At 50.5% G+C, this 27,710-nt stretch overlaps 1 protein-coding gene across 1 annotated transcript in view; it reads left to right on the top strand.

Annotated features, from left to right (window-relative positions):
• Nucleotides 1–228: 228 nt before the first annotated feature.
• Nucleotides 229–27,710, top strand: part of NUP210 (nucleoporin 210) — a 104,707-nt gene continuing 77,225 nt past the window's right edge. The window contains exons 1-3 of the mRNA XM_007985290.3: nt 229–479; nt 20,418–20,554; nt 23,093–23,224. Coding sequence (XP_007983481.3) covers nt 313–479; nt 20,418–20,554; nt 23,093–23,224 — 436 coding nt within the window. The 5' untranslated portion in view covers nt 229–312. The remainder of the gene's footprint in view (nt 480–20,417; nt 20,555–23,092; nt 23,225–27,710) is intronic.

A 27,710-nucleotide genomic window follows, 5' to 3' on the forward strand; every position in this document is an offset into this window, starting at 1 on the left:
CGGGCGCGCGCGCTCAGCCTCTCCTCTCGCGGGCACGCCCCAAGCCCTCTCCTTCAGTTCCAGGGGCCCGGGCGCGCGCCCATCCCCCAGCCCCGCGTTCCAGCGCGCGGGCCGGGCTCGGGGGTGGGGTCTCCGCGAGCTCGGCCCCCAGAGTTCCCGCGCTCGGGCCCAGGAAGCGGCCGCCGGCGGCGGCCCTCGCCCCGCCCCCGCGCTCATCACCTGCTGGCCAGGCGCGCGCGGGCGGGAGCGGAGGGCAACGAGGGCGGCGCGGGCGGCCGGGCGCAGGGTCGCGGGAGGTGACGCGCGGCGAGGATGGCGGCGCGGGGCCAGGGGCTGCTGCTGCTGGCGCTGTCGGTGCTGCTAGCGCTGGGCCCCTCCGCCGCTGCGGCCAAGCTCAACATCCCCAAAGTGCTGCTGCCCTTCACGCGGGCCACGCGCGTTAACTTCACGCTGGAGGCCTCGGAGGGCTGCTACCGCTGGTGAGGCGCGCGGCCGGGCGGGCGGGCGGGAGCCGCGGGCCGGGCCGGGCCTTCGCGCTGAGAGGCTGGGCGGGCGCCTGGAGGCCGGCAGGGCCGGCAGGTGCGCGGCGCGCTCTCGCTGGGCGCTAGGCAGTGGCGGCGGGAGCGCGCGGGTCGCCACCACTGCTCATGTCATGGCGCCGCCTGGGCCTCCGCGCCGGTGAGGCGCGAGCAGAGCGGGCCCAGCCTGGCGGCGGTGACCCGGGTGTTCTGCGTTGTGCGGTAGGAGGGGTGGCCTGGGGAGCTGCGTCTGGGACCGCAGGGCCCGGTCCCGCCTGACCCGAGAGGGGGCGCCGGGGTCACTGGGCCGCACTTCCCTTGTGTCTGGGATCCCGGCTCGGATTGGTCTGTGACCGCCCTCGCCCTGGCATGGGAAGTGAGTCTGTGGGAGACGAAGCGCAGCGCCTAGCGTCGCGGGTAGGAACGGAGACCCTGGAGGAAAGGAGTTTTGGAGGGAAGCCCAGGGGCCGCTTTACAGAGGCGAAGTGAGGCGAGGCAAGCCGGCGCCTCGAGTGAGTCCTAACGTTCACGGCATTTCCATCACCCTCCCTCCCGGGTTGGGAGTGCTCCATGGGATCGGTTGCGGAGTGTAACCCTGTGGAACCACAAGGACTTATGAAACCAGAGACCGACACTGACAGGGCAGTGCGGTCCAGCCCTTACATTTTGCAGACCCGGGGAAATGGAGCTCCTGCCCCTGGCAAGGCTGCGTGGGCGCGACTGAACCCCCTCAGCTTCCCAGCCCAGCCCTGTTAGGGGTGAAAAGGTGGGCTTCCGCCCTTCCTACCCCCAGGGTACTCATTGGTTGCTCCCTTTGTTTCTCTGTTCCAAGGCTGGGTCAAGGTTGAGGCAGAACGAGGTGTGACCACATGACAGAGAGAGCCATGTGTGTAAGCCTGGACATGTGTGTGTTAAGTCTGAGTATTAGTCTGTGCGTGTATGTGTGATGCCTGAAGCTCAGACCAGCCAGCTTTCTCTGTTGCTTGCACTACTTGCCCTATTTCTTTTCTTTTTCTTTCTTTCTTTTTTTTTTTTTTTTTTTTTTTGAGACAGAATTTTGCTTTGTTGTCTAAGCTGAAGTGCAGTGGTGCGATTTCGGCTCACTGCAACATCCACCTTCCGGGTTCAAGCGATTCTCCCGCCTCAGCCTCCCGAGTAGCTGGGATTACAGGTGCAGACCACCTGGCTAATTTATTTTTATTTTTATTTTTTAGAGACGGAGTTTCGCCCTTGTTGCCCAGGCTGGAGTGCAATGGCGCAATCTTGGCTCACTGCAACTTCCACCTCCCTGGTTCAAGCGATTCTCCTGCCTCAGCCTCCCGACTAGCTGGGATTATGGGCGCCCGCCACCACACCCAGCTAGTTTTTTGCATTTTTTAGTAGAGATGGGGTTTACTATGTTGGCCAGGCTGGTCTCGAACTCCTGACCTCAGGCGATCCACCCACCTCAGCTTCCCAAAATGCTGGGATTACAGGCGTAAGCCACCATGCCTGGCTCGCCTGGCCAATTTTTGTATTTTTAGTAGAGACGGGGTTTCACCATGTTGGTCAGGCTGGTGTTGAACTCCTGACCTCAAGTGATCCACCCGCCTCTGCCTCCCAAGGTGCTGGGATTACAGGCATGAGCCACTGCACCCGGCCTGCCCTATTTCTTTTTTGAAGGTCTCCTTCCTGAAATCAAGACGTACTAGGTCAGCCCATTGCATTTTGGGTTTAGTGCTTTATGCGCCTGGAGGCTCCTATTTCTGGCCTGATGTCAGAGGCTGAACTTGGACATTAGGTTTTCTGTATCCCAGTCTAAGACCTTGTCTTGTGTGGGAAAATCAGCTGTTAGTCAATACTGTGGCAGGGATACATGCTCATTCTCTTGTTGAAGTTGTCTGTACTCTTTAGTATGTGGGCAAGAAAGAGGAAACTGGTTATTAAAAACAGCTTGTTTCCAGTGAATCCCTTTGGATATATTTGTGTGTTACTTTCTCTGAAATTCTATAGCTGTACTTTTTTTTCTTTTTCTAAACTAACAACACTTTTTTCCCCCAACATCATTTTCTTCTCTGAGAGGAGCTGAAGGGTGTTGATGAATTTTAATTTACTTGGTAGGAAAAAGGGAAAAAACATTCTTAATCTCTGATGCATCAGGGAAGTGATAAGTACCTTATAATGTGTTTGGCGTTGATCTGCAGTTTGTATTGCAGATGTGTGACTGCAGATGTGTGACTGCTATCCAAAGTGTCTTCTCAGAAGTGTTTGTGATTGTGGTTCCCCCTTAACTTGACAGGAAGACATTCTGTCAATCAAGCATTGAGAATATTTATTTTTAGTAGTGCTGTTCCTAGTGTAGTCATCTATTGCTGCGGTTTTGAAGAATCTCCTCTGGAGATTTTAAGAGCCGGACTATAGACATATATCCACAGTCCTCTAAACCTGGGAAGAACATTACCTCTTCATCCAGAGAGTTCATTGTTAAGTAAGTCTCTGAGACGAAAAAGAAAATGAGAATTCTGCCAGACCCTGTGGGAACATTTGCACATCCTTTGAATTTGCAGCTGAGCTCTAAGTTTACAGAAATCACTGTGTGTGCCTGAGCCAGCAGCTTCATGTTTACTTTTCCTATTTTATTTTATTTTATTTTATTTTATAGCATCAAAATTGGACAGTTTTAGGGCCAAGGGAACCTTAGAGGTCATCTAGTTTAAACATCCTGTGTTTCATATGGGAAAACCTGAGCCCCAGAAGGGGAAGTGATCTCTGGGAAGTTTTGTAGTGATGGACACTGAGTTGGAGCAGGAGCTGCTGGGATCCCTCCCTGTCCCATGCCATTAGACCTGGGGACTTGCAGCCTCTGGCTAATTTGCCAGGCTCTAATTGAGTCTCTCCAACTACACCCAGCCAGTACTGGTTTTGTGACAAGTTCCTGATTCCTTCTAGATATTTTGCATAATTGAAAGTGTTCCATAATTTATATTTCATTTGCTCCTTTTAAAGGTATCCTTTTATATACAAAATGACCTTATGTTGAAAACTGAGAGAACAGATGAAAAAAGAAATCATGCCATAATCTTCCAGCTGTAATACAATCACAGGCAGCATTTTGGTTTCTTTTCGGTCACTTATGTTTCCCCTCCTAGCTCCTTTCTTACATTGCCTTGAACCTGGTTATTTGGGCATCTCGGGAACCTCCTCCCCTGCCAACACTGGCTAGCACTGAAGCCTAAGCACTGCTCTGTTGCTTCTTCTTGAGGGCTCCGCATTTGAGCACCTTTCTGCTGGGTTGAAGTTGCCTCCTCATTGATTCTTTCCCTGCCGTGGAGTCCCAGGGTATTCTGGGTCCTCCAACAGGGGGCCCTGTCTTGGAGAAAGTGAGTGGCTCAGATTGGTTTCCCAGGGGTTGAGCCTGAGGCAGGATTCTGCTGCCCTTGGTTTACAGAGAAAGTACTCTGTTGGGCAGCTGGGTAGGGAAGGGAGGCTGCCTGCAGGTTGTCCTGCCTTCAGGCGAAGGGACCAAGCTTTGAGCTTTTGTACCCACTGTCAGGCAGCCATTGGTTCCCCTGGAGAAGGGGATGTTGTGCCACCTCCCAGGCCTCTGGCAGAGACACCCTGTTTTGAATTATGACCTGCAGCTCCCCTGGCTGAGGTGGGGAGGGGATGTGGACCTGCCTGGTAAACAGCATTCAGACACAGCACGCACAGTGACCACCATACAAGTACGCAGATTTCTCCTTTCCTGCCCCTGACAGTCTCTCCTGGGCACCTTGGAGCCACCTAATGTGTGTGCCAGGCCTGGTCCTGCACCAGGGTACACCCTCTCTTATGTGGTCTGGGGCACTTCTCAGTCACAGGTATAAGGATTCTCAAACAGGCAGATGGGAGCCCTTTCAGGGCCGGGGAGGGGACTGGTCCCTATGCTGTGGAGCTTTACCTTGGAGCGTACTATACCCCAGGCAGCTCAGATGACCCCTGGGGAGTCCCTCTTTGCTGAGGGGTGACTGTGAGAGGCCAGAGGCCAGCACTACCCTTGCGTGTGGACGTCCTGGGTCCCTCTCCCTGCCCCGGCAGGGGAAGCTGCAGCAAGTCCCCTCACAGGCCTTCATGGGTGAAGTTGGTCAGGAAGGGTGAGGGATGCACGCTGAACCATGGTCAGAGTGTCATCCAGCCCAACTGCCTTCTGCTGGGCTGAGAGACCCTGAGCCTCTGGGACAGGAGCAGGTCAGCAGGTCACATACTGGAAACCGCACAGGTGAGGCAGCAGGGCCTGTAAGACGTTGCACTATAGTCAAAATAAAAAATTCACAGAGTATAAACAACCCAAAAGAGGGAGTTGAATTTGACAGGAGGCCCCCAGTTTGCTCTTCTGTACCTCCTTCACTTGGCCTTGCCGGAGCCCACGCTTGTACTTCTGCTGTCTTTGTTGAGAGCATTTTCCCCTGTACCATTCGGTTTGTGTGCATGCTGCATCCCCACACACCTAGGCCAAATCTCTGTCTCCTTTCTTATACCCGGCCTTAGAGTCGCAGGCTTTGGTCGATTGTGTTATCTGGGCCTATCTGATGGCGTTTCTGGCAGTTAGAAGGTGGGATGGAGATACTAGAGCTCCCACAGGGCCTGGGATAGGGCACACGGTGAAGACCCGTCCTGCCCAAGCACCAGGAGACAAGCACTGATGGACAACACATGTTTCACAGAGGAGGGCTGGAGAGTGACTGAATAAGAGGTGACTCTTTTTATTTTTTGAGATGGAGTCTTGCTCTGTTGCCAGGCTGGAGTGCAGTGGCGTGATCTCGGCACACTGCAGCGTCCACCTCCCGGGTTCAAGCTATTCTCCTGCCTCAGCCTCCCAAGTAGCTAGGACTACAAGCACACGCCCAGCTAATTTTTGTATTTTTACTAGAGATGGGGTTTCACCATGTTGGCCAGGATGGTCTAGATCTCTTGACCTTGTGATGTACCCGCTTCAGCCTCCCAAAGTGCTGGGATTACAGGCGTGAGCCACCATACCCAGCTGTCTGTGACTCTTACTATGAGCCAGGCACTTGAGGTCCTGGGATGTGACAATGAAGCAGCAGGAGATGCCCTGCTCTCGGGGACTCACAGCTGATTGCCAGAGTTAAACGGTTAATTAAGATGAGATCTGTGGATGCATGTGAGGCAGGAGTAAGTTCTGAAGGAAACAGAACTGCAAGGCGTGGAATGCGTTTTGGGGAGGGTGCTCAGCATGAGCTTCCTGGGAGTCGAACTAGGAGTGGAGTGGGGTTGAGTTGGAGGGGAAAGCACATGCAAAGGCCTGGAGGAGAGATGGAGCTTGTCAGAAGTGCGCAAAGGCAGCACGTTTGGCCAGGGCAGGGGGGCTAGGAGGGAGGGTGGAGAGGTTGACAGGGCGGGGCCATGTGGGACCTTGTGGGCTGTGGTTAGGAGACAGGAAGGAGAATGCCAGGTCAGATGTTGGGCAGGGTTAGACTGGGCCTGGTTTTGGGGCCTTGTTCTCCCCAGCCCCTGAGGGTTGTCTGTAGCTGTGGCCCCTGCAGGGCTGGACTAGGCCTTGCTCAACTCCCTTCACCAAGCCTGCAGCAGGGAAGTGCCAGGAAGTGTCTGTGGAGCTGGATTGACCTGGGCCTTGGGTGATTTTCTTCCTGCTTCCTTTGTGGGTCCCCCACTCTGCCTGAGCTCTGTCAGCCCCGTGAGGTGGCTTCCACTCTGTAGACCCTGCATTTGGGCACCGTTAGGGGCTGAACCCTGCGGGTAGATGGGAGGTGGCCTGTGTCATCCACCACCCTCACCCATCCTCCTTTGTGCAACTCTCACTTCTCTTTTCTTTTCACTGTTGCTTTCTGGCGTGACCCAGATCCCTGAGTTCCCCTATGGCCTGCCCACCTCCTGTTCCTGTGTTGTGAAGAGTGGGGAGCACCCCCTCAAAGCCACTGCCTGCCAGACGCCAGCACATTCTGTGTGCCAGTGGAGCCTCATGCGACAGTGGGAATGAGAAAGATTCACTCTCTCAAAACGCACTGTCAGTCCTTTAATTTTCCTCAAAATAAAAGTTTTCTTCTGGTGTCCATATGTGGTTTACATATTTTTTTATTTTAAATTGTGGTAAAATATATATAACATATAATCAACCTCCTTAACCATTTGTAGGTATAGAGTTCTGTGGCATGAAGTACATTCACAATTGTTGTGCAGCCACCTCCACCATCCACCTTCAAAACTCTTTCATCTTCTCAAATGGACACTTCATACCCATTAAATAGTAACTCCCTATTTTCTCCTGCTCAGGCCTTGGCCAACACGGTCTTTTCCTTGCACTCTTTGATGTTTGCCTGTTTCCCAAGAGAACAGGCAGACTCCCATAGTCTTTGTAGGCAGCAGCTTCCCCCCAGGACCTACTGACACTGCTTTGAGTCATCTGGATGGATGGCAAATGCTATGAGATTTTTATTTACACTAGTGTGTAAGGTTTCCTTTTTTTTTTTTTTTTTTTGAGACAGAGTCTCGCTCTGTCGCTCAGTCTGGAGTGCAGTGACGCCATCTCACTGCAAGCTCCGCCTCCTGGGTTCCTGCCATTCTCCTGCCTCAGCCTCCGGAGTAGCTGGGACTACAGGTGCCTGCCACCACGCCCAGCTAATTTTTTGTATTTTTTTAGTAGAGACAGGGTTTCACCATGTTAGCCAGGATGGTCTTGATCTCCTGACCTCGTGATCCGCCCGCCTTGGCCTCCCAAAGTGCTGGGATTACAGGCATGAGCCACTGCTTTTTTTTTGAGATGGAGTCTCACTCTGTCGCCCAGGCTGGAGTGCAGTGGCACGATCTCGGCTCACTGCAAGCTCCGCCTCCCGAGTTCACACCATTCTCCTGCCTCGGCCTCCTGGTAGCTGGGACTACCAGCACACGTCAACACACCCAGCTAATTTTTGTATTTTTAGTAGAGACGGGGTTTCACCATATTGGCCAGGCTGGTCTCAAACTTCTGACCCTGTGATCCGCCCACCTTGGCCTCCCAAAGTGCTGGGATTATAGGCATGAACTACTGCCTGGCTTTTTTTTTTTTTTTTTGAGGTGGAGTCTTGCTCTATCACCCAGGTTGGAGCGCAGTGGCCTGGTCTTGGCTCACTGCAAGCTCCACCTCCCAGGTTCATGCCATTCTCCTGCCTCAGCCTCCCAAATAGCTGGGACTACAGGTGCCTGCCACCATGCTCAGCTAATTTTTTGTATTTTTAGTAGAGACAGGGTTTCACCATGTTAGCCAGGATGGTCTCAATCTCCTAACCTCGTGATCCACCCACCTCGGCCTCCCTTTTTTTTTAAAAAAATTGAGACAGAGTCTCGCTGTATTGCCTGGGCTAGAGTACAGTGGCGCGATCTTGGCTCACAACAACCTCTGCTGCCCGGGTCGAAACGATTCTTCTGCCTCAGCCTCCTGAGTAGCTGAGATTACAGGCACTCGCCACCATGCCCGGCTCATTTTTGTGTTTTTAGTAGAGACAGGGTTTCGCCATGTTGGCCAGGCTGGTCTTGAACTCCTGACCTCAGGTGATCCGCCCTCCTCTGCCTCCCAAAGTGCTGGGATTACAGGTGTGAGCCGCTGTGCCTGGCCAAGGTTTCCTTTTAAAGTAATTTTTTAGTAAAGAAGAATCCATTTAAAAAAATAATAAGAAAAGGGCTGAGCGCGGTGGCTTGTGCCTATAATCCCAGCACTTTGGGAGACTGAGGCAGGAGGATTGCTTAAGCTCAGGAGTTTAAGACCAGCCTGGGCAACATAGCAAAACCCTGCCTGTACTTAAAAAAAAAAAAAAAAAAAAAAGTTGGGTGGGGCTCAGGCACCTGTGGTCCCAGCTACTGCGGAGGCTGAGGCAGGAGGATTGCTTGAACTCAGAAGGTCAAGGCTGCAGTGAGCCATGATTGTACCACTCTACTCCAGCCTGGGCAACAGACTGAGATCCTGTCTATTAAAAAAATTAGGCCAGGTGCGGTGGCTGGCCAGATGCAGTGGCTCATGCCTGTAATCCCAGCACTTTGGGAGGTCGAGGAGGGCGGATCACCTGAGGTCAGGAGTTCGAGACCGGCCTGGTCAACATGGTGAAACCCCCGTCTCTACTAAAAATACAAAAAAAAAAAAAAAAAAAAAAACTGGGCGTGGTGGCGGGCACTTGTAATGCCAGCTACTTGGGAGGCTGAGGCAGGAGAATTGCTTGAACTTGGGAGGCAGAGGTTGCAGTGAGCTGAGATTGCACCACTGCACTCCAGGCTGGGTGACAGAGCGAGACTCCGTCTCAAAACAAAACAAAACAAAACAAAAAAAGCTGTCTCAAATAAATAAATAAGTAAATAAACAAATACAAGTGGTACCTGGATGTGACCGGGCTAAGACAGGTGTCCAACCAAGAGGAGCCTAATGGTGGGGAGGGGCTGTTGGCAGGCGCAGGTGTCTTGGCAGCTGCCCCTGCTGGCCAGAGCCTGCAGGTCCAGAGGCAGGGGCTTCCAGTGTTGCAGAGGAGATGTGGGAGTGGTGACTGAAGTGGGGGGGATGGACAGAGGGAACCAAGATGAAAAAACCAATTTTTCTGTTAATCCCTTTGCATACTATGCCCCCACTTAATCCTAAAAATGAACAATAAACTCCTTTGGTATGAATGACTGCACTCTACAGATGAGAAGCCTGGGACCAAGAGCCTCACAGCTGGTTAGTGGCAGAGCTATGTTCAAAACCAGCCTCAGATCCAGAACCACACTCACTCTCAGGTGCCTGGGGAAATGTGCCACCCTTCTCAGATGATTGTTGGTTTACCCAGTTTCCTTCAGCTGGATTTTAAAACTTCAATAGTACTTTTATTTTTTTGAGACAGGTTCTTGCTCTGTCACCCAGGCTGGAGTGCAGTGGCATAATTATAGCTCACTGTAACCTCAAACTCCTGGGCTCAAGTGATCCTCCTGCCTCAGCCTTTAGAGCAGTTGGGACTATAGGTGTGAGCCACTACACCCAGCTAATTTTTAAAATTTTTATTTATTGTTTTTATTTTTTAGCGACTCACTATTGCACAGGCTAGTTTCAACCTCCTGGCCTCAAGCAGTCCTCCTACCTTGGCCTCCCAAAGTGCTAGGACTAAAGGTGCATGCCACCACACCTGGCTAATTTTTTTTTTTTTTTTTAGGAATGGGGTCTCACTATGTTGCCTAGTCTGGTCTCAAACTCCTGGTCTCAAGTGATCCTCCTACCTTGGCCTCCCAAAGTGTTAGGGTTACAGGCATAAGCCACCATGCCTGGCCCAATGGTGCTTTTAAAAATCAGTATTGGCCAGGCACGGTGGCCCACACGTGTAATCCCAGCACTTTGGGAGGCCAAGGCGGGCGGATCACCTGAGGTCGGGAGTTTGAGACCAGCCTGACCAGTATGGAGAAACCCCATTTCTACTAAAAATACAAAATTAGCTGGGCATGGTGGTGCATGCCTTTTCCTAGCTACTCTGGAGGCTGAGGCAGGAGAATCACTTGAACCCGGGAGGTGGAGGTTGTGGTGAGCTGAGATTGTCCCATTGCACTCCAGCCTGGGCAACAAGAGTGAAACTCTGTCTCAAAAAAAAAGAAAAAGTAAAAGAAAAAAACAGTAATAGCTGGGCGTGGTGGCTCACACCTGTAATCCTAGCACTTTGGGAGGCCAAGGCGGGTGGATTGCCTGAGCTCAGGAGTTTGAGACCTGCCTGGGCAACACGGTGAAACCCTGTATCTACTAAAATACGAAAAAAAAAAAAGAAATTTGCTGGGTGTGGTGGTGTGCACCTGTAGTCCCAGCTACTCAGGAGGCTGAGGCAGGAGAATTGCTTGAACCCGAGAGGCAGAGGTTGCAGTGAGCCTAGATCGCACCACTGCACTCCAACTTGGGTGACAGAATGAGACTCCATCAAAAAAAAAAAAAAAAAAAAAAAAAAGTATTCAGGATACATTTGGAGGTGGGGGCTGATTCAGGTGGATGTTAAAGCCATCTTCTGCTTGGGTCTGGAGGCAGCACCAGGTAAAGGTGGGAGGCCTGTGGCCTTGTTTTGAACTCCATGTATCCTAGCACAAGGGATCAGGAGAGTGTCCAGACCAGGGGTTCTGAGCTAGACTACACTAAGGCCCATCTAGGGATGTGGCTTCATGAAGGTCAGTTAACATCCATGCAAAGGATTCCTCATGTATCAAATGGGGGTTTTAATAGGGTTGTTGGGAAGCAAATGAAATGTTTATGATATGTTTCACTCTGTGACTGACACATAATAAAGCATAGAATAAATGAAAGTTTCAAGATCAGTGCCAGCATGGTCAGGTTCTGGCGAAGGCTGTCTTCCAGGTTTTAGACTGTCCACTCCTTGCGACATCTTCGCGTGGTAGGAAGGGATGAGCAGCTCTGTGGGACCTCTTTTACAAAGACACTTAGTCCATCCATGAGGACTCAGACTTCATGACCTAATCACACACCAAAAGCCCCACCTGTTAACACGTGTCACACCTTGGAGGTGAGGATTTCAACATCTGAATTTTGGGGTTACGCAGACATTCAGACCATAGCAGATGGGCACCCATAGAAAAGTTGAGTGTTGTTACTGAAAGGTATGTGGAAGCAGGCAGCCCAAACCCAACACATGTCCCCCACAGAAATGACGCTCACAGGTTGGCCACTTGCCTGTTGACAGTTGTTTGTGGTAAGGGCAGGGGAGGCCTGCAGACCCTGGGCTTACAGAGGAGCTGGTGTGATAAGGGAGGACATTGAGCAGAACAGAGTCAGGTACCTTTGAGGAGGCAGCCTGGCCGTGTGACAGCACCAGAGCTCAGTCTCAACAGCTGTCAGGTGGGCACACGAGACCTGCTGCTGCACAGAGCTTTTGGGATGCTCTGAAAACACTTGCAAAGCATGCAGCCCTAGATGCCTTCTGTTCCACTTGGTACATTTGATAAAATTAAGTTTGTAATTAAAAACCTTTTTTTTTTTTTTTTTTTTTTTTTTGAGACAGGGTCTCTCCCTGTCACCCAGGCTGGAGTGCAGTGGTACGACCTCAGCTCACAGCAACGTCTGCCTCCTGGGTTCAAGCAATTCTTCTGCCTCAGCCTCCTAAGTAGCTGGGATTACAGGTGCATGCCACGATGCCTGGCTAATTTTTGTATTTTTAGTAGAGATGGGGCTTCACCATGTTGGTTAGGCTAGTCTTGAACTCCTGATCTCGTGATCCGCCTGCCTCGGCCTCCCAAAGTGCTGGGATTACAGGCGTGAGCCACGGCGCCTGGCCTAAAAACCTTTTCATAAAGAAAACTTTAAGCCCAGATGGCCTTGTCTGTAAATTCTGTGAAACATTTAAGGAAGAAATGATACAGGTTCTTTACAGACTCTCAGGAGAAAGAGAAGGAGCAGTTGTTTCCTAATTCACTTTTATGAGGCCAACATTACACTCATTGCAAACCAGATAAAAGCATTATAAGAAAAAAAAACAACCCACAGGCCAAAAGCACATTTTAAAAAAATACTAGTTAATCAAATCCAGAAAAATAAACAAGACTAATATGTGATGACCAAGTAGAGCATATCCCAGGAATACAAGGTTGGTTCAATATTGCAAAAAAATCAGTGTAATTACCATATTAACAGAATTAAGAAGAAAAGCCATATACTTGTCTCCATGAGTGAACATTCACCACCCACACATGATAGAGCCCATGCCTGCCTGTCCTTAAAGTCTCTGCTCGCACAGTGCCCTTTCAGTGATGCCTCCTCTGAGTGTCCATGGAAGATGGCAGCCCTGGCCCTCCCAGCGTTTTATCTGTCTTTAGCCATTACTAAGATCCCATTTTCACTCACTCATTTTGTCTGTTCTTGTTCTTCCACTAAAGTGAAAGCTCCATGAAGGTAGAGGTTAATGTGTAGTCTGTACTTAGTTGTGTCCTCAGCACCTAGAACACTATCTTAAATACCACGAATAGCCCAGTATTTATGGTTTCAGTAAGTGGATGAATGCCTTAGAGGCCCCATGGAGGACCAGCAGTGCAATGAGAGCTGATAGGAGGGGCATGGGTGATGCATGGAAGAGTTGCCGTGTTTGGTGAGTGGAGAAGGTTGGATAGCATACCTGTGGGTCAAGAGGTCATGTGAGGTGGAGGGACCAGTAACAGCAGAGGAAGAGGTGGAGAAGCTAGGAGGGAGGGAGGAGTGGGAGGCAGGGGCTTCGGAACAGAGGTTGGACTTGACGGCAGGTGATTCAGGCTCTTTCCAGCAGTGCAACCTTGGGCCAGTAACTCTGTTTTAGGCCTGAATCTTTGATCCAGGCTTTAAGGATGCCTTGGTGGTGTGATTGGGAGGCCTGTGAAGAGGGCCCTAACCCTAGGGCTTTAGGTCAGGCTTCAGGGAAGAGGAAGGACAAGTTCAAGCAGGAATCATCACAATGCCTTGAACTTCTGGGCTTAGGCCATCCTCCTGCATAATTGGAACTATAGGCACAAGCCACTGTGCCCAACTTTTCTCCCTTCTTTAAAAAGTAAAGTTCTTATGGTCAGAATCATGCCAAACATTGCAGGACCACAACTCTTTCATTTGGGAGCCCCCTCCTTTTTCCTGGATCTGAGAGCTGTGACAAGAGCTTTATATATGTATTATCTCAGCCCAATGCTTTGCTTAGGTGCTATTTTCATTCCCATTGTGCAGATGAGGATGTGGCAGCCCAGGGAGGTTAGCTCGTTTGGTCAAGGTCACACAGCTGGTGAATGGCAGCACCTATCTGTCTTATGACTTCCCATTCCACAGATACCAACAGATGAGAGAATTGAGTGAGCCATGTCTCCATCACTGAGGGCTACTTGCTGCACTGCACGAGGGGTCCCTGGGAAAGCCACACGCACCACTCCCAACTGTGAAGCCTGCCATGTGTGCCGGGTTGGGGGTGGGAGGGTGTGGGGCAGAGGTGTTGGTAAGTGGGAAGTTGGGGCAGATATGCTGCCCACCTGCTGAGGTGCAGGGAAGAACAACAGGTGTGCAGGCAAGAGGACCAAGTGTCCTTTTAGAGGAGTGGCTATTCATTTAGACTGGATGGGCTGGGGAGGGCTTTTCCGCAGAAAAGTCTCATGAGCCCGACTCTGTTTCTTTGGCCAAACCTGATGTGGAATCCAAGTGAATTGGGCTATGTGCGGGCTGACCCAGCTTCGGTGGGTGGCAGGTGAAAGTGTCGGCATCTCAGCCAGTGAGTCCTATGTGCAGACCCTGCCTTTTCTGCTTAGTGAGGCCCTGCATGTCCTTGAGCGCTGTGTCTTCAGACCCAGTTTTGAGTATGGGCTGAGTGGCTGCATGGGCCACCTATGGCCCAGAGCCTGTACCGGTCAGGGACTATGTGAGTTGTTGTAGCCACGTGCCTCTTCCAGTGGTTCCTCTGTTCCTCATGGTGGGTCCCAGCCACCCAGGGAGAGGCCTGTCTGGTGTTTAGAGTTCCTGATATCAGTGTAGGACATTGCCCTGCCCCCGTGCTCCCAGAAATTGGAGAATGGCAGCTTTTATCAGACTCCATACCAGAGGGAAGGCATGGCTGGCGCTGCGGGGCTCAGTTCCCCTCTTCCCTGGACCCACGCTTCCCCGATGTATGCCTCAGTAGTGGGTGGTGGGAACTGCAGTCACTTCATTGCCACCATTAAAATGCTGCTTCTTTTATGTACTACCTATACTGGAATTTACTGAACATTTCCTTCAAAATGACTCACTTTTTAAAAAGCATTGACATTATCTTTCGTATTAACATTTATGAGCTCATGATTTTGGTACATTTGTTTTTCCTAAAACACTTAAATGAATATGTAATATTTAAAATGCATAATGAGTCAGTTAAAAAATAGTTCATCTGTGCATCATCTAAACTGGTGGTAGGTGTGTCATATCCTGGAGAAAATGCTCCTGGAATGGGAGAGGTATCTGGTCTGGAGTGACCAAGGTCTGGCTGCGATAGCTGGCCTTGCCGGTGACAGCTGTGTGGCTTTGGGCAAATTACTTAACCTCTCTGAGCCTCAGTTTGGTTTTCCCATGTAGGGCTGGTGGAGGATTCAGTGATAAATAGAAGTGTTTAGCTCTGGGCGGGACACATGGTGCCCTTTCCTTTCCTCAGTTGCCCTTCTCATTTCTTATACCCTCCCTGATTAAGGGTTTTATGAAGAAACATAACCAATAGGACATATATATCATATATATAGCTCATATGCATATATTCAGTAGGCTATATGTATAGCCTATATATATATATATATCTTATACACATACCCCTTTCTTATGTATATGAGAGATTTAGTATAAGGGATTGGCTTACATGATTATGGAGGCTGACAAGTCCTAAGAGCTGCATTCAGCTGGAATCTCAGGAGAGCTGATGATTTAGTTTTAGTCTGAAGGCCAGCTGGCTCAAGACTCAGAAGAGCCTGTGTTTCAACTCGAGTCTGAAGGCAGGGACACTGACATCCCCATTCGATGACTGTGAGGCCCAGAGCAGGATTTCTGTCTCGCTCAGGCTTTTGTTCTGTTTAGGCCGTTACCTGATTAGATGAGGTCCACCCACATTAGGGGGCATCTGCTTTACCCAGGCCACAGATTCAAATGCTAATCTCGTCCAGAAACACCCTCAGAGAAATGGCCAGATTAGTGTTTGACTGAATATCTGGTCACTCTGTGGCTCAGTCAAGTTAGCGTGTAAAGTTAATCATTACACTCCGCCAGCACACTTTTATTTTTAATAAAAAACAGTCCTTGAATATCTCAGTGCTCTCCAGAAACGAGCTGTTCCTGCCTGCCCTCACATGTCTTATCTCCTCCTGCACTCCCTGTCTCTCTGGCTGGGTTGGTTTGATCAACTACCATGTCTGTGAAGAATTACCCTCCATGTAGATGTAATCTTCGCTCCCTAGATCCTGGAAACAGAAACGTTCCTGGATTGCACATGACTGGCCAGCTCTTTAATTCCCAGCACGGGAAAGAGCCAGCCTGAATCTCCAGGAACACCTGTGGAGTTTTTCTAAGGCCCATCCTGGAAAGCTGTGAGGTACAGAGACAGCCCTTAGGAGGGAGGGCGCTTCTGCATGACCACAATAGCAGAAAGCATCCTGCCTTTAGGCTTGGAACCCCTGTGTCCTAGCCTGGCCTCCATGGCCTTAAACCATTCCCATTTTCTTAAGCCTTAGTTTACCGATCTGTGAGTTGAGGACATAGCAGTAGTTCTCTAAGTTATAACTAACATTATAACTTAGTTATAACTAACATTATAACTTAGTTATAACTAACATTATAACTTAGTTATAACTAACTAACATTAGGGGGAAGATATTTTTATTTAGAAGTTAGAATAACATAGAAAAGAAATAACAATATAATGAATACCCATATTCCTACCATCAGAATTAGCCATTGTGTAACAACCTATATTGATTTCCAGTCTTTTCTTAAAGAAAGAAAACCTTCTGGATAAAAGTGAATTCCTCCTTACTGCCCCCACCATTTCCACTTCCACCCTCTCTACTTTGAGTTTGGTGCAAACCTTTCCCTCTGTAATTCTCTGGCAGACATTTTCTGTTGTGCTTTTTCATCTAGCGTTACACACCCCTGTGAGGAAGGCAGGGTGTGTGGGGGCCCTGCCCTACAGATGAGAACGGAATTGGTGGCTGTTGTGGTTCTTTTGTGTCCCTTAAAGACATGCCCAAAGCTATGGGTGGGCTCAGAATGCCCGGGAAGGAAGTCAGATAACTGAAAGGAACACTCACACTAGTCACAGGAAAACCAGCCTGAGCTGCCTGCAGCCTCCGGGAGGTGTTGGGATGGGCTGCCCCTGCTTCCGATGCAGGTCCTGACCCAGAGAGAGCAGGCCCCAGAGGAGCGGGGATCTGTGGAGGCTGGACGTGGCCCGGTCTGCTTGTGAGGAAGCCCTGGGAGGATGGAGTCTCACTTCTGCTGTACAGAGCTCAGCCAGCTGAAGAGGGGATGCAGGGACCAAGCCCCATGCCCTGAGGCCTGAGGGGTGGGAGCTGCCTTAGATGGCTGAGGCCAGCCTTCCCAGGCCAGGCCAGGCTGCTTTCTCTCTCCCCCAGGCTCTGAGTGTTGAGAGTAGGGACTTTCTTAAGGTCACAAGAGCACTCAGCACCCGCTGCCTCCCAAGTAGAGCCTGGGCAGAGGTTGGAGGTGTCCACAGAGACCCCAGGACATGAGAGCCCTGCACCTGCATGGCCCTCCACCAGGAGGCCAGGCCTCAGAGCCAGGTCAGCATTGGAACCATTCACCATGTGAACGAATGTCAGTGTCCCTCCAGACTCATGTGTTGACACCTCATCCCCAAGGCAATGGCATTTGAGGTGGCACCTTTGGGAGGTGATGGGGTCATGAAGGTGGGGCCCTCATGGTTGAGATTAGTGCCCTTATACAAGAGGCCCCAGAGAGCTCCCTCGCCCTTTCTGCCATGTAACAACAGTGGGAAGACAGCAGGCATGACCCAGAAAGTGGGCCCTCACCAGACACCCAGTATGCCAGCTGATCTTGGACTGCCAGCTTCCAGAACTGTGAACGATACATTTCTGTTGTTGGAAAAACCCTGTTTGTGATGTTTTGTCATGGCAGGCCCAACAGACTAAGACGTGTGACTGTGAGCTCTGAAAATGCAGCCAGTACTACATGTCAGAAGCATGATATTTAGGATGTGTTGGGGTAAATCACATGTTTTCTTAAAAATATGACTTTTTAGTAGGAATTTAAAAGTATGGAAGGAACAGGCAGAGTGCAGAGGACTTTTAGAGCAGTGGTGCTGTTCTGAAAGATACTGTCATGGCAGGTGTGGGCCGTTATGCATATGTCCAAACTTACAGGACATGGGATGCCAAGTGTGCACCCTCATGTCAGCTGCAGGTGTTCTGAGTGACTGTAAGGTCACCACAGGCTCCTCCATTGCAACCAATACACCACTGTGGTGGGGATGTTGAGGGAAGTGTTGTGTATGCATGGGGCAGGGTATGTACGTGAAATCTATACTTTCCATTCAGTTTTGCTGTGTACCTCAAACTTCTTTTAAAAAACAAGGTTTATTAAAAATTAATCCCACCTGTTACCTTTTTTTTTTTTTGACGGAAAATGAAAACACGTTTTCATTTCACCTGTGTTACACGTCTGTTGTGCAAGGCTATCTCAGGCTTGTATGGGTCCTTAACGTAGCCCTGCGACATGGACATGAAAGGTGTGGTGACTGCAGCCGGACTCTGCAGGCTGTCTGGGCATCTCAGTGGCAGCCCAGGGAAGAGCTTGGGGAGTTTTACAAGGAGAATTTCAGGCTTCTTTTACTTGGATAGGAAGAGCTCTGTTTGCATTTATTGCCTGTGTCTGAGATTAATATACTGCTGTTATGAAGCAAGAAAAGAGTGGTTGTCTCTATTTTGTTGAGGAGAGAGAGGCTAGGAGAGGGTGTGGGATTTACAGGCCAGACCAGGACTCCAGATCCCAGTTCCCAGGGTCCATTGAATGATATATACCCAGTGTTTTTAAAGGTGCAGTGGGAAATGATGAATTCTCTTCCCCCCCCCCCATAGACTTTATTTTCTTTATTCTTTATATTTATTCATTTATTCTAGTTGTTTGTTTGCTTGAGACGGGGCCTCATTCTGTCACTCAGGCAGAGTGCAGTGACACAATCATAGCTCACTGCAGCCTTGAACACCTGGGCTCAAGTGATCCTCCCACCTCAGCCCCCCATGTAGCTGGGACCGCAGATGCACACCACCATCACTGGCTAATTAAAAAATTTTTTTTTGTAGAGATGGAGTCTCACTTTGTTGCCCAGCCTGGTCTTGAACTTTTGAGCTCAAATGATCCTCCCACCTCAGCCTCCCAAAGTGTTAGGATTACAGGCATGAGCCACTGAAGCAGAGTAGACTTTTTTTTTTAAGCAGTTTTAGGTCTACGGCAAAATTCAGTAGAAAGTACAGGCTCCTTTTTCTGCCCCCAGATTGAATCTAGGACCCAGGATTTGTTGTTTCCTTAGCCTCTGCTGCCCCGTGTGAATTTTCTGATTTGTCCTTGTTTCTACACTCTGTTTTGTGTACTTGTGTGTGGGAAGTTTAAAGCCCTTCGAAAAATACCGTAGGGCCTCAGTGCTGTCAGCAGTTGGATAGTTGGACGGAGTGTTTCCAGCGGGCATGGGCCCGGTTCACAGGCACCTGCTTCTTGTCTCCTTTGTGTGCTTGTGCCTGCTTTGCTCTGTTCGTTGACTCTGTGCCATGCTGTTTTCCTGGAAGAAGTTCCCAAGGGGCCACAGACACACTTCCTCCGGGGTGTAGATTGCTTTCCTTCACTGATGGGTGCAGCTCATTTTCCATGAACTTCCAAGGTCCATCTGCAGGCCTCCTGCTGCAGCCCACTGTGGCCAGGTAGTGTCAGAGTGGTGGGTGTGCTCAGGTGTATTGGAAGGGGCCTTATGCCGGTTGGCCCAGGGAAGACACTTGCCATCCAACCAGAAGGCGGGACATCTACCTGGGTGTGTTCTGCGTCATTGCCCTTTTTTTTTTTTTTTGAGGCGGAGTCTCACTGTTGCCCAGGCTGGAATGCAATGGCTCAATCTTGGTTCACTGCAGCCTCTGCCTCCTGGGTTCAAGTGATTCTCCTACCTCAGCCTCCTGAGTAGCTGGGATTACAGGCACCCGCCACCAAGCCTGGTTAATTTTTTGTATTTTTAGTAGAGATGGGGTTTCACCAAGTTGGTCAGGCTGGTCTCGAACTCCTGACCTCTGGTGATCTGCCCACCACGGCCTCCCAAAGTGCTGGGATTACAGGCATGAGCCACTGCACCTGGCCATGCACCATTGCTTTTTGACACCAGGCAGTTTCTGACAAGTATCCTTCAGAATACTCGTGGCTGTGGGTGTTCCAGTGAGTTTAGGCAAAGTTGGGGAGGATGCGGAGACCCTGGAGTGTCTGCTGTGTGTCGGGTGCTGTGCCGAGTGCACCCCGAGAGACAAGCGCCAGGCACGGCTTAGTGGCCCCTCCTGGGGCCTTGGTCACACTATAAGCTCTCTAAGGGCAGCATGGCCGGCCGCTTGCCACAGCCCTGCTTCATCCCAGGTTCCGTGTGGCATTCTTTTGGAGGCCCTGTACACTAGGCCTGAGTGCCTGTCTATAGACAGCACATGCTAGCTGGGCACGCTCAGTGTGGAGTCTGCTGTCCTCTACCTCTCGTCCCCTTCTCACCTGGGCCTGGGACAGTTATCCTGGGCCATGGATGGAAAAACTGAGGGACTGACACCAGATAGCTTTCCCCATACATTCCTGTTTTCCTTCCTCCTGTTATCCTCCCTGGGGAAATTGGCTCACAGACGTCTGGGCTTATTTGTGGATGTGTTTATCTGTCTTTCTACCGTCTGTGGCTGTAATAATATCTGCTCTGCAGGCACTGGGAGCTCATGATCGTAGTTATCATTACGGGTTAGTGGAACCCATAGGGGTTGGAAGCTGATGCCCGGAGCCTGGTGTGTTCCAGGCCTGGGCTAGAGGTTGGTCGAGATGCCTGTGCCTGTTCAACGTGCTGCTCATGGGATCCCTTGAGCAGCTTTCCTGCTGGTACTGAACAACTCCCACATCTGCAGGAGTCTTGGACGGTGGCCATCTGTTGAACCTTGAGGTCATTTCCAGGTGTGAGGTCCCCTGTTTGATTTGCTCCATGGGGACTGTGTGCACAGGCCCGGAGCCCTCAGCTTGTGGAGGTCTTAACTGGAGAGGCCTCGGCAGGGCCCCACGTCTCCTCAGGGTTTGAAGCTGTGTTGGTGACCCACCTCAATTCTGTCTTTGGGTCCAGGGCTGTGCCCTAGATGGGAGCCACAGCCTGATGTCTGGACCCCGCTGTGCCTTGCAGTGCAGCTCCAGAGAGTAAATGCTGTCTTCTTCCACTGCAGGTTGTCCACCCGGCCGGAGGTGGCCAGCATCGAGCCGCTGGGCCTGGATGAGCAGCAGTGCTCCCAGAAGGCCGTGGTGCAGGCTCGCCTGACCCAGCCTGCCCGCCTCACCAGCATCATCTTCGCAGAGGACATCAGTAAGGGCTGAGTACTGTTTGTGATCCCCAGTGGGAGCCAGAGACAGGGAAATGCCCACTGAGACTCAGGGTCCCAGAGACTACCTGAGCCCATGGCAGGGCTTTCTCTTGTTGGGTGGCAGGACACCCAGGCAGGAGACAGGCACCCAACAAGCAACACCCATCCAGGGCCTTGTGCCAGCACTTTATACTGTGTTCCCTTTTTGTGGAGGCTGGCTTGCTAAATTTCTAAATTATTATTTGTTACCTGAATAACTTTTTTTTTTTTTTTTTGAGACCGAATCTCACTCTTGTCCCCCAGGCTGGAGTGCAGTGGCGTGATCTCAGCTTACTGCAACCTCTGCCTCCCGGGTTCAAGTGATTCTCCTGCCTCAGCTTCCCGAGTAGCTAGGATTACAGGCACCTGCCACCACACCCAGCTAATTTTTGTATTTTTAGTAGAGACGGGGTTTCACCACATTGGCCAGGCTGGTCTCGAACTCCTGACTTCAGGCGATCCACCCACCTTGGCCTCCCAAAGTGCTGGGATTACAGGTGTGAGCCACCACGCCCAGCCCTAAATAACTCTTAATGGGTATCAACTCATTACTATGACAGCTATCCTAATTTATGAAATCACTCCTTTTCCTTCCCCATACCTAATTATGTTGTAAAATAGTTTGACAACAACAATATAATTTTCTATCATGCTTTTCCCTACTTAGATTGTAGGACATGTTCCATTTTACCATACAATGAATTTTTTTTTTTTTTTGAGACGGAGTCTTGCTGTGTCACCCAGGCTTGAGTGCAATGGCGTGATCTCGGCTCACTACAACCTCTGCCTGCCAGGTTCAAGTGATTCTCCTGCCTCAGCCTCCTGAGTAGTTGGGACTACAGGCATGTGCCACCATGCCCAACTAATTTTTGTATTTTCAGTAGAGACGGATTTCACCAAATTGGCCAGGCTGGTCTCGAACTCCTGACCTCATGATCTGCCCACCTCAGCCTCCCAAAGTGTTGGGATTACAAGCCTGAGCCATCACACCTGGCCCATACAATGATTTTTAATGCTGAAGAATATTCTCTTTTTTTGTTGCTGTTTTGAGACAGTGGCTTACTCTGTCACCCAGGCTGAAGTGCAGTGGCTCCAACACTGCTCACTGCAGCCTCAACCTCCTGGACTCAGGCAATCCTCCTGCCTCAGCCTCTCAAGTATTTAATAGTTGGGACCGCAGGTGCATGCCACCATGCCCAGCTAATTTGTAAAATTTTTTGTGCATAGTTGGGGGTCTCCCTATGTTGTCCAGGCTGGTTTCAAACTCCCGGGCTCAAGCAACCCTCCTGCCTTGGCCTCCCACAGTGGTGGGATTACATGTGTGAGCTACCACACCTGGCCCAAATAATATTCTTAACAGGAGGTTGTCCTATAAGCATTCCCTTGTATTGGGCATTTAGAGTGTTTTCAGATGTTCGTTTCAGTGTTACATACAAAAATAAATGTTTTTATACAGAGAACAAACTAGAGTTCTTTTACATTATTTCTTAAGATAAATTACCAGTTTTTCTGGGCCACAGCCTTGAATATTTTTATTTTTATTTTTTGAGATGTAGTCTCACTCTGTTACCCAGACTGGAGTGCAGTGGCGTGATCTTGGCTCACTACAACCTCCGCCTCCCAGGTTCAAGCAATTCTTCTGCCTCAGCCTCCTGACTAGCTGGGATTATAGGCATTTGCCGCCAGGCCTGACTAATTTTTCTTGTATTTTTAATAAAGATGGGGTTTCATCATGTTGGCCAGGCTGGTCTTGAACTCCTGACCTCAAGTGATCCACCTGCCTTGGCCTCCCAAAATGCTGGGATTACAGACATGAGCCACCATGCCTGGCCAGCCTTGAATACTTTTAAGGCTTTTGATACATGAGACTGTATTGCTGTGCAAGAAAACAACACTGAAGTGCACAAGTATTTTTATATGGTACCTGGGGAATGGTCAGAATAATTTTGTATCTCTTGCTGCTATCCTTACACTTGAGGGTTCCCCAGGTAATGCCATTTACATACCTTATTTATGGAGCAAGTAAAAAAATCTCTGGGTGTGCCCACCAGCCCTTTCTGTACTGTAGTTGATAGTCTTTTATAAAAACACCAGCATATGTGAAAACCAAAAACCACCAGTGTAATCCCTAATCTCAGTGAAGGGACAGGGCTCTTGTCTTTGGGATGGGAACTCATCATACTATAACCCTTGTCACTTCACTGAATGGTTACACCCTGAACGAAACTAAGTTTTCCTGGAGTTTTCTTTGCCCACAGCTTTAAATGCTGGTGCCCCACTGGAAAAGCCAGAATGGGTGGTGACAAGGCCCCCACAGCCCTTCCTTTCTGGTAGTCCCTGTTAACTGTCAGCGGGGCTGTGTGCAAGGCAGCTGCTTGGCTTCTGAGGGTGAAGCTGGTGGTCACTGTGGTCTTTGCCAGAGTGTAAGCTTGCAAGGCTTGGAAGTGGAGCCAGGGGCGGGGACTGTCTTTGTTGCTGACCCCTCCCTGGGGTTCCTTCAGCCACAGGCCAGGTCCTGCGCTGTGATGCCATCGTGGACCTCATCCATGACATCCAGATCGTCTCCACCACCCGCGAGCTCTACCTGGAGGACTCCCCGCTGGAGCTGAAGATCCAGGCCCTGGACTCCGAAGGTGAAGACGTCCCCTGCCTGTTTGTCCTCTGCAGCCCATGCTGGATCATTCCCCTACCATGACCCTGGCCTTTCTGCTTTCTCTACTCTTCTGGCATCCAATCCTGCAGGTCCCTAGAGGGCAGCTGTGGTTAGGCAGGTGAAGTTGGTGCTGGGCTAGATGCTGAAGAGGCAGAAACCACCTCTGAGGTGGGCCTTAAGCCCTTGGTGGCATCAAATCATGGTCATTCCTGGCCCTCAGGAACCCCTGCGGCGGGGCCTGTGTGCTCAGAGCTATGGCTCTGTGACCCCGGAGCCAGACCTGCCTGTCATAGTGCTGGTCCTTGGTGCAGCACATCTTGAGGAAGCTAGTATTCTTGGCAGCAATGGGAGGCAGGGAGAGGCTCCCTGCTCCGGCCCTTAGGGCTGGTGGTGGCTTCTTGTTCCAGACCTCAGCATGTGTGTAGATCAGGTCACATTTATGCTGCCGGCCCAGGGTACTGCCCTCACATCTTCACTTTGCCAGAGTCAAAAATGGGCTTGGCTTATTTCCAGGCTGGAGTTTTTCTAGGTGATCTCTTCAAGGAAGTAAGGGAAACTTTTTTTTTTCTTTTGAGACGGAGTCGCGCTCTATCGCCCAGGCTGGAGTGCAGTGGCTGGATCTCAGCTCACTGCAAGCTCCGCCTCCTGGGTTTACGCCATTCTCCTGCCTCAGCCTCCCGAGTAGCTGGGACTACAGGCGCCCGCCACCTCGCCCGGCTAGTTTTTTGTAATTTTTAGTAGAGACGGGGTTTCACCGGGTTAGCCAGGATGGTCTCGATCTCCTGACCTCGTGATCCGCCCACCTCGGCCTCCCAAAGTGCTAGGATTACAGGTTTGAGCCACCGCGCCAGGCTGAAACTTTTTTTTTTTTTTTGAGACAGAGTCTTGCTCTTGTTGCTCGGGCTGGAGTGCAGTGGCGCGATCTCGGCTCACTGCAACCTCTGCCTCCCGAGTTCAAGAGATTCTCCTGCCTCAGCCTCCCGAGTAACTGGGATTATAGGTGCCTGCCACCATACCCAACTAATTTTTTTTTTTTTTGTATTTTTAGTGGAAACAGGTTTTTACCAAGTTGGCTAGGCTGGTCTTGACCTCCTGACCTCAGGTGATCCTCCCGCCTCAGCCTCCCAAAGTGCTGGGATTACACACATGAGCCACCACACCTGGCCAGTAAGGGAAACTTTGTAGGTTAAAATTCTTGTCAGAGAAAATAAAAATCAGGCAAAAGATGCCTTTCAGATGATCTGCCCCAAAACCAAGTCCAAACCAAGGCCCACCTTGTCTTTGAAACCTTTTCTGACAACTCTAGCTCCTGTTTTTGAAAAAAATTTCTGGATCAGGATTTCTTCACTTGGATAGTATTGATTGACATTTGGGGTTGAATAATTCTTTGTGATGCGGGCTGTCAGTGCATTATAGGGTATTCAGCAGCATCCCAGGCCTCTACCTACTAGATGTTAGTAATGTCTCCCAAGCCATGACAAGCAAAAATGGCCCAAACATGGCCAAACGTCCCTGGGGGGCCAAACCACTGTTTAGAGCACTAGCAGACCCTTACTTCGCCATTTACCCATTCGTCAGATGAGGCCCTTAATCTCTGACACTGCCTTCTGACCTGTGAGATTGAGATAGTGATGCTTGTCCTGGGGACCATAAGGATTTAGTGAGAAATTTATTTTATTTTATTTTTTTGAGACGGAGTCTCGCTCTGTCACCCAGGCTGGAGTGCAGTGGCCGGATCTCAGCTCACTGCAAGCTCCGCCTCCCAGGTTCACACCATTCTCCTGCCTCAGCCTCCCGAGTAGCTGGGACTACAGGCGCCCGCCACCTCGCCCGGCTAGTTTTTTGTATTTTTTAGTAGAGACGGGGTTTCACCGTGTTAGCTAGGATGGTCTCGATCTCCTGACCTCATGATCCGCCCGTCTCGGCCTCCCAAAGTGCTGGGATTACAGGCTTGAGCCACCGCGCCCGGCCCTAGTGAGAAATATGTACAGTGTTCAGTCTTGCGTGAATACTCAGTAAGCCAGGAGGTGTTTCTCTGAGCACTTTCTACAAACTGGGCCTTGTCCAGGCACCAGGGTTGCTATAGGGAAAGAAGTACCTGGCAGCTCCCAAAGAGTTAAACACAGAGTTATCCTACGCCCCGGCAATTCCACTCCTATCCAAGAGACCGGAAAACACACATCCACATGTGAATACTTATAACAGCATTATTCATAGCCGCCAAATGTGAAAACAACCCAAGAGTCCATCAATGGATGAGTGGAAAAACAAAACGCGATCGACCCCTGCAATGGAATATTATTTAGCCACAAAAAGAAGGAAATACAGGCTGGGCGCAGTGGCTCATGCCTGTAATTCCAGCACTTTGGGAGGCCGAGGCGGGCAGATCACTTGAGGTCAGGAGTTCGAGACCAGCCTGGCCAACATGGTGAAACCCTGTCTCTACTAAAAATACAAAAACAAGCCGGGCGTCATGGCACACACCTGTGGTCCCAGTTACTCAGGAGGCTGAGGCAAGAGAATCACTTGAGCCCAGGAGGCGGAGACTGCAGTGAACCAAGATGGCACCATTACACTCCAGCCTGTTTCAGATTTCTGGGGGCAGTGTGTGAAGGTGCCTTGATCTCCACGTCCTGGCCAGCACTTGCTATTGCTCATCCTTGTGGTTCTAGTTAAACCCCTTTTAAGTCACTTTTTCTTGAATGTGTATTGATTCTCCCCAGGCAGGTGGTGGGAATGTCGGGATTGGAGAAGTGCCTACCTCAGCCTTCCCAGGCCACTGTTATGCCAGGATGGTGCCCAGCGGCCCTGGATGGTTTCCTCTCACACTCCCTGCTCTCCTGAAGGGTTAATGGCCCCTGCGGCGAGTTCCAGAGTAGGATGTCATCTGGTCTTCACAGACTGGGTCATTCACCAGTAGCCCATGTCAAGGCCTCATCTTTGCAGCAAGAAAGTGGATAATTTCCCTCCTCATCCACTGTGAGGGCGTCATCCTTTTTACTTGGTCCTCCTCGCTCCTAAATACTTTGATTAGTACCTTCATCATTTCTTTTGCCTTTTTTTCTGAGCCTGTGACCTCTCTTCTGATCAGAATCTCCTCTGTGAAGATGAACTTGACCCTCAGAACCTTTGAGGGTCTGGCAGTCCCAGAAATGATGTGCCTTATCTAGATTGATGAATGTCAAGAAAGAGAATTGTCAACAAGCAGTGGCACCATGGCTGCCCATGGGTGCCAGGCAGTATGTTGTCCCCTTAGTAAGTACAATGTCTTTTTGTGCTTATAAATGGTCTGATGCCCACTATATAGATGAGGAAGCTGAGGCTCAAAGAGCTTCAGTAACTTGCCCATGGTCACACAGCTTATGAGTGGCTGAGCAGGGGCTGGGATCCAGGATGTCTGACTGTCACCTGAGCTCTTTCCCGCTGGACGCACTGCCTATCTCCTGCTGCTGCATTTTCCTGGGCATTGGGGGTCCTCCGCACATGGCTGGGATCTGCCTTTTTGGCCAGAAGCCACCTGCAGAGTGCCCTCCTCCAGACAGGGCTCTGTCTATTGCACATAGTAGGTACAAATAGCTTCTTTTTGAGTGGAAAAAGCAAAACTTTGAGCAGAAGTTTTCACAGCTATTTCCTGGCCCACCTCTGCCTCTTGCATCAGCAGAACTGGACTAGCTCAGGGTCTACAAAGATGCCCCCCTCCTCACCTTTCCTTATGCTGCCTCTTCTGCCTGGAGCACCTTATCCTCCTGAACTCTGCTTTCAGAAGCCATGCTTCCTCTGGCATTGCCTCTCAGGTATCCCCTCCTCCAGGGAGCCCTCCTTGGCTGCCCAAGGTGGGACGTATTCTTCCCTTCCATTTTCCCTCAGCTCTGCAGTGCCCCCTGCCCTGGGGTGCAAGGACATTTTCTACTATGGCTTGTCAAGGTCAGCACTAGGAAGGCATAACTGGATCAGTTCATTCTTCTGGACACTTCTGTGCCTGACACTGGAGTTTGGGCCCAACTAGCATTGGGTAAATGTTTGCTAGGTTGAATTGCCTAACATTTTCCTTCAGCGCTCCTGCAGGACAGGGGAGGTGGATCCTCTGGAGACTGGACCCCTGGCTTTCCTGGTTAATATCTAAACTTGGCTGTGAGCCTTCAAGGTCAAGGGCTCTGTTGCACATAGTAGGTACTGATAGCTTCTTTTAGAGTGGAAAAAGCAAAACTTTGGGCACAGATTTCTTGAGAGCTTTCCCTGCCCCTTTGCCACCCTTAGGGGTGCCCACCTGCAGGAGGCCCTGGAAAGGCAGACGTGTGCCTTGACATCCCCAGAGCCCACGCAGCTGGGTCTGGCCATGTTGCCCAGCAGCTGGCAGGAGAGAAAGCCAGTGGCCGGCAGCAGGCAGGCCCATCCATGAACAAGGGTCCCTGTGTTCTCATCTGCACGGAGCCCTGTGAATCCTGCACCTGGTCCTATGTGTGCAC

This window comes from Chlorocebus sabaeus, chromosome 22 (assembly GCF_047675955.1).
Source record: "Chlorocebus sabaeus isolate Y175 chromosome 22, mChlSab1.0.hap1, whole genome shotgun sequence".
Lineage (NCBI taxonomy): Eukaryota > Metazoa > Chordata > Mammalia > Primates > Cercopithecidae > Chlorocebus > Chlorocebus sabaeus.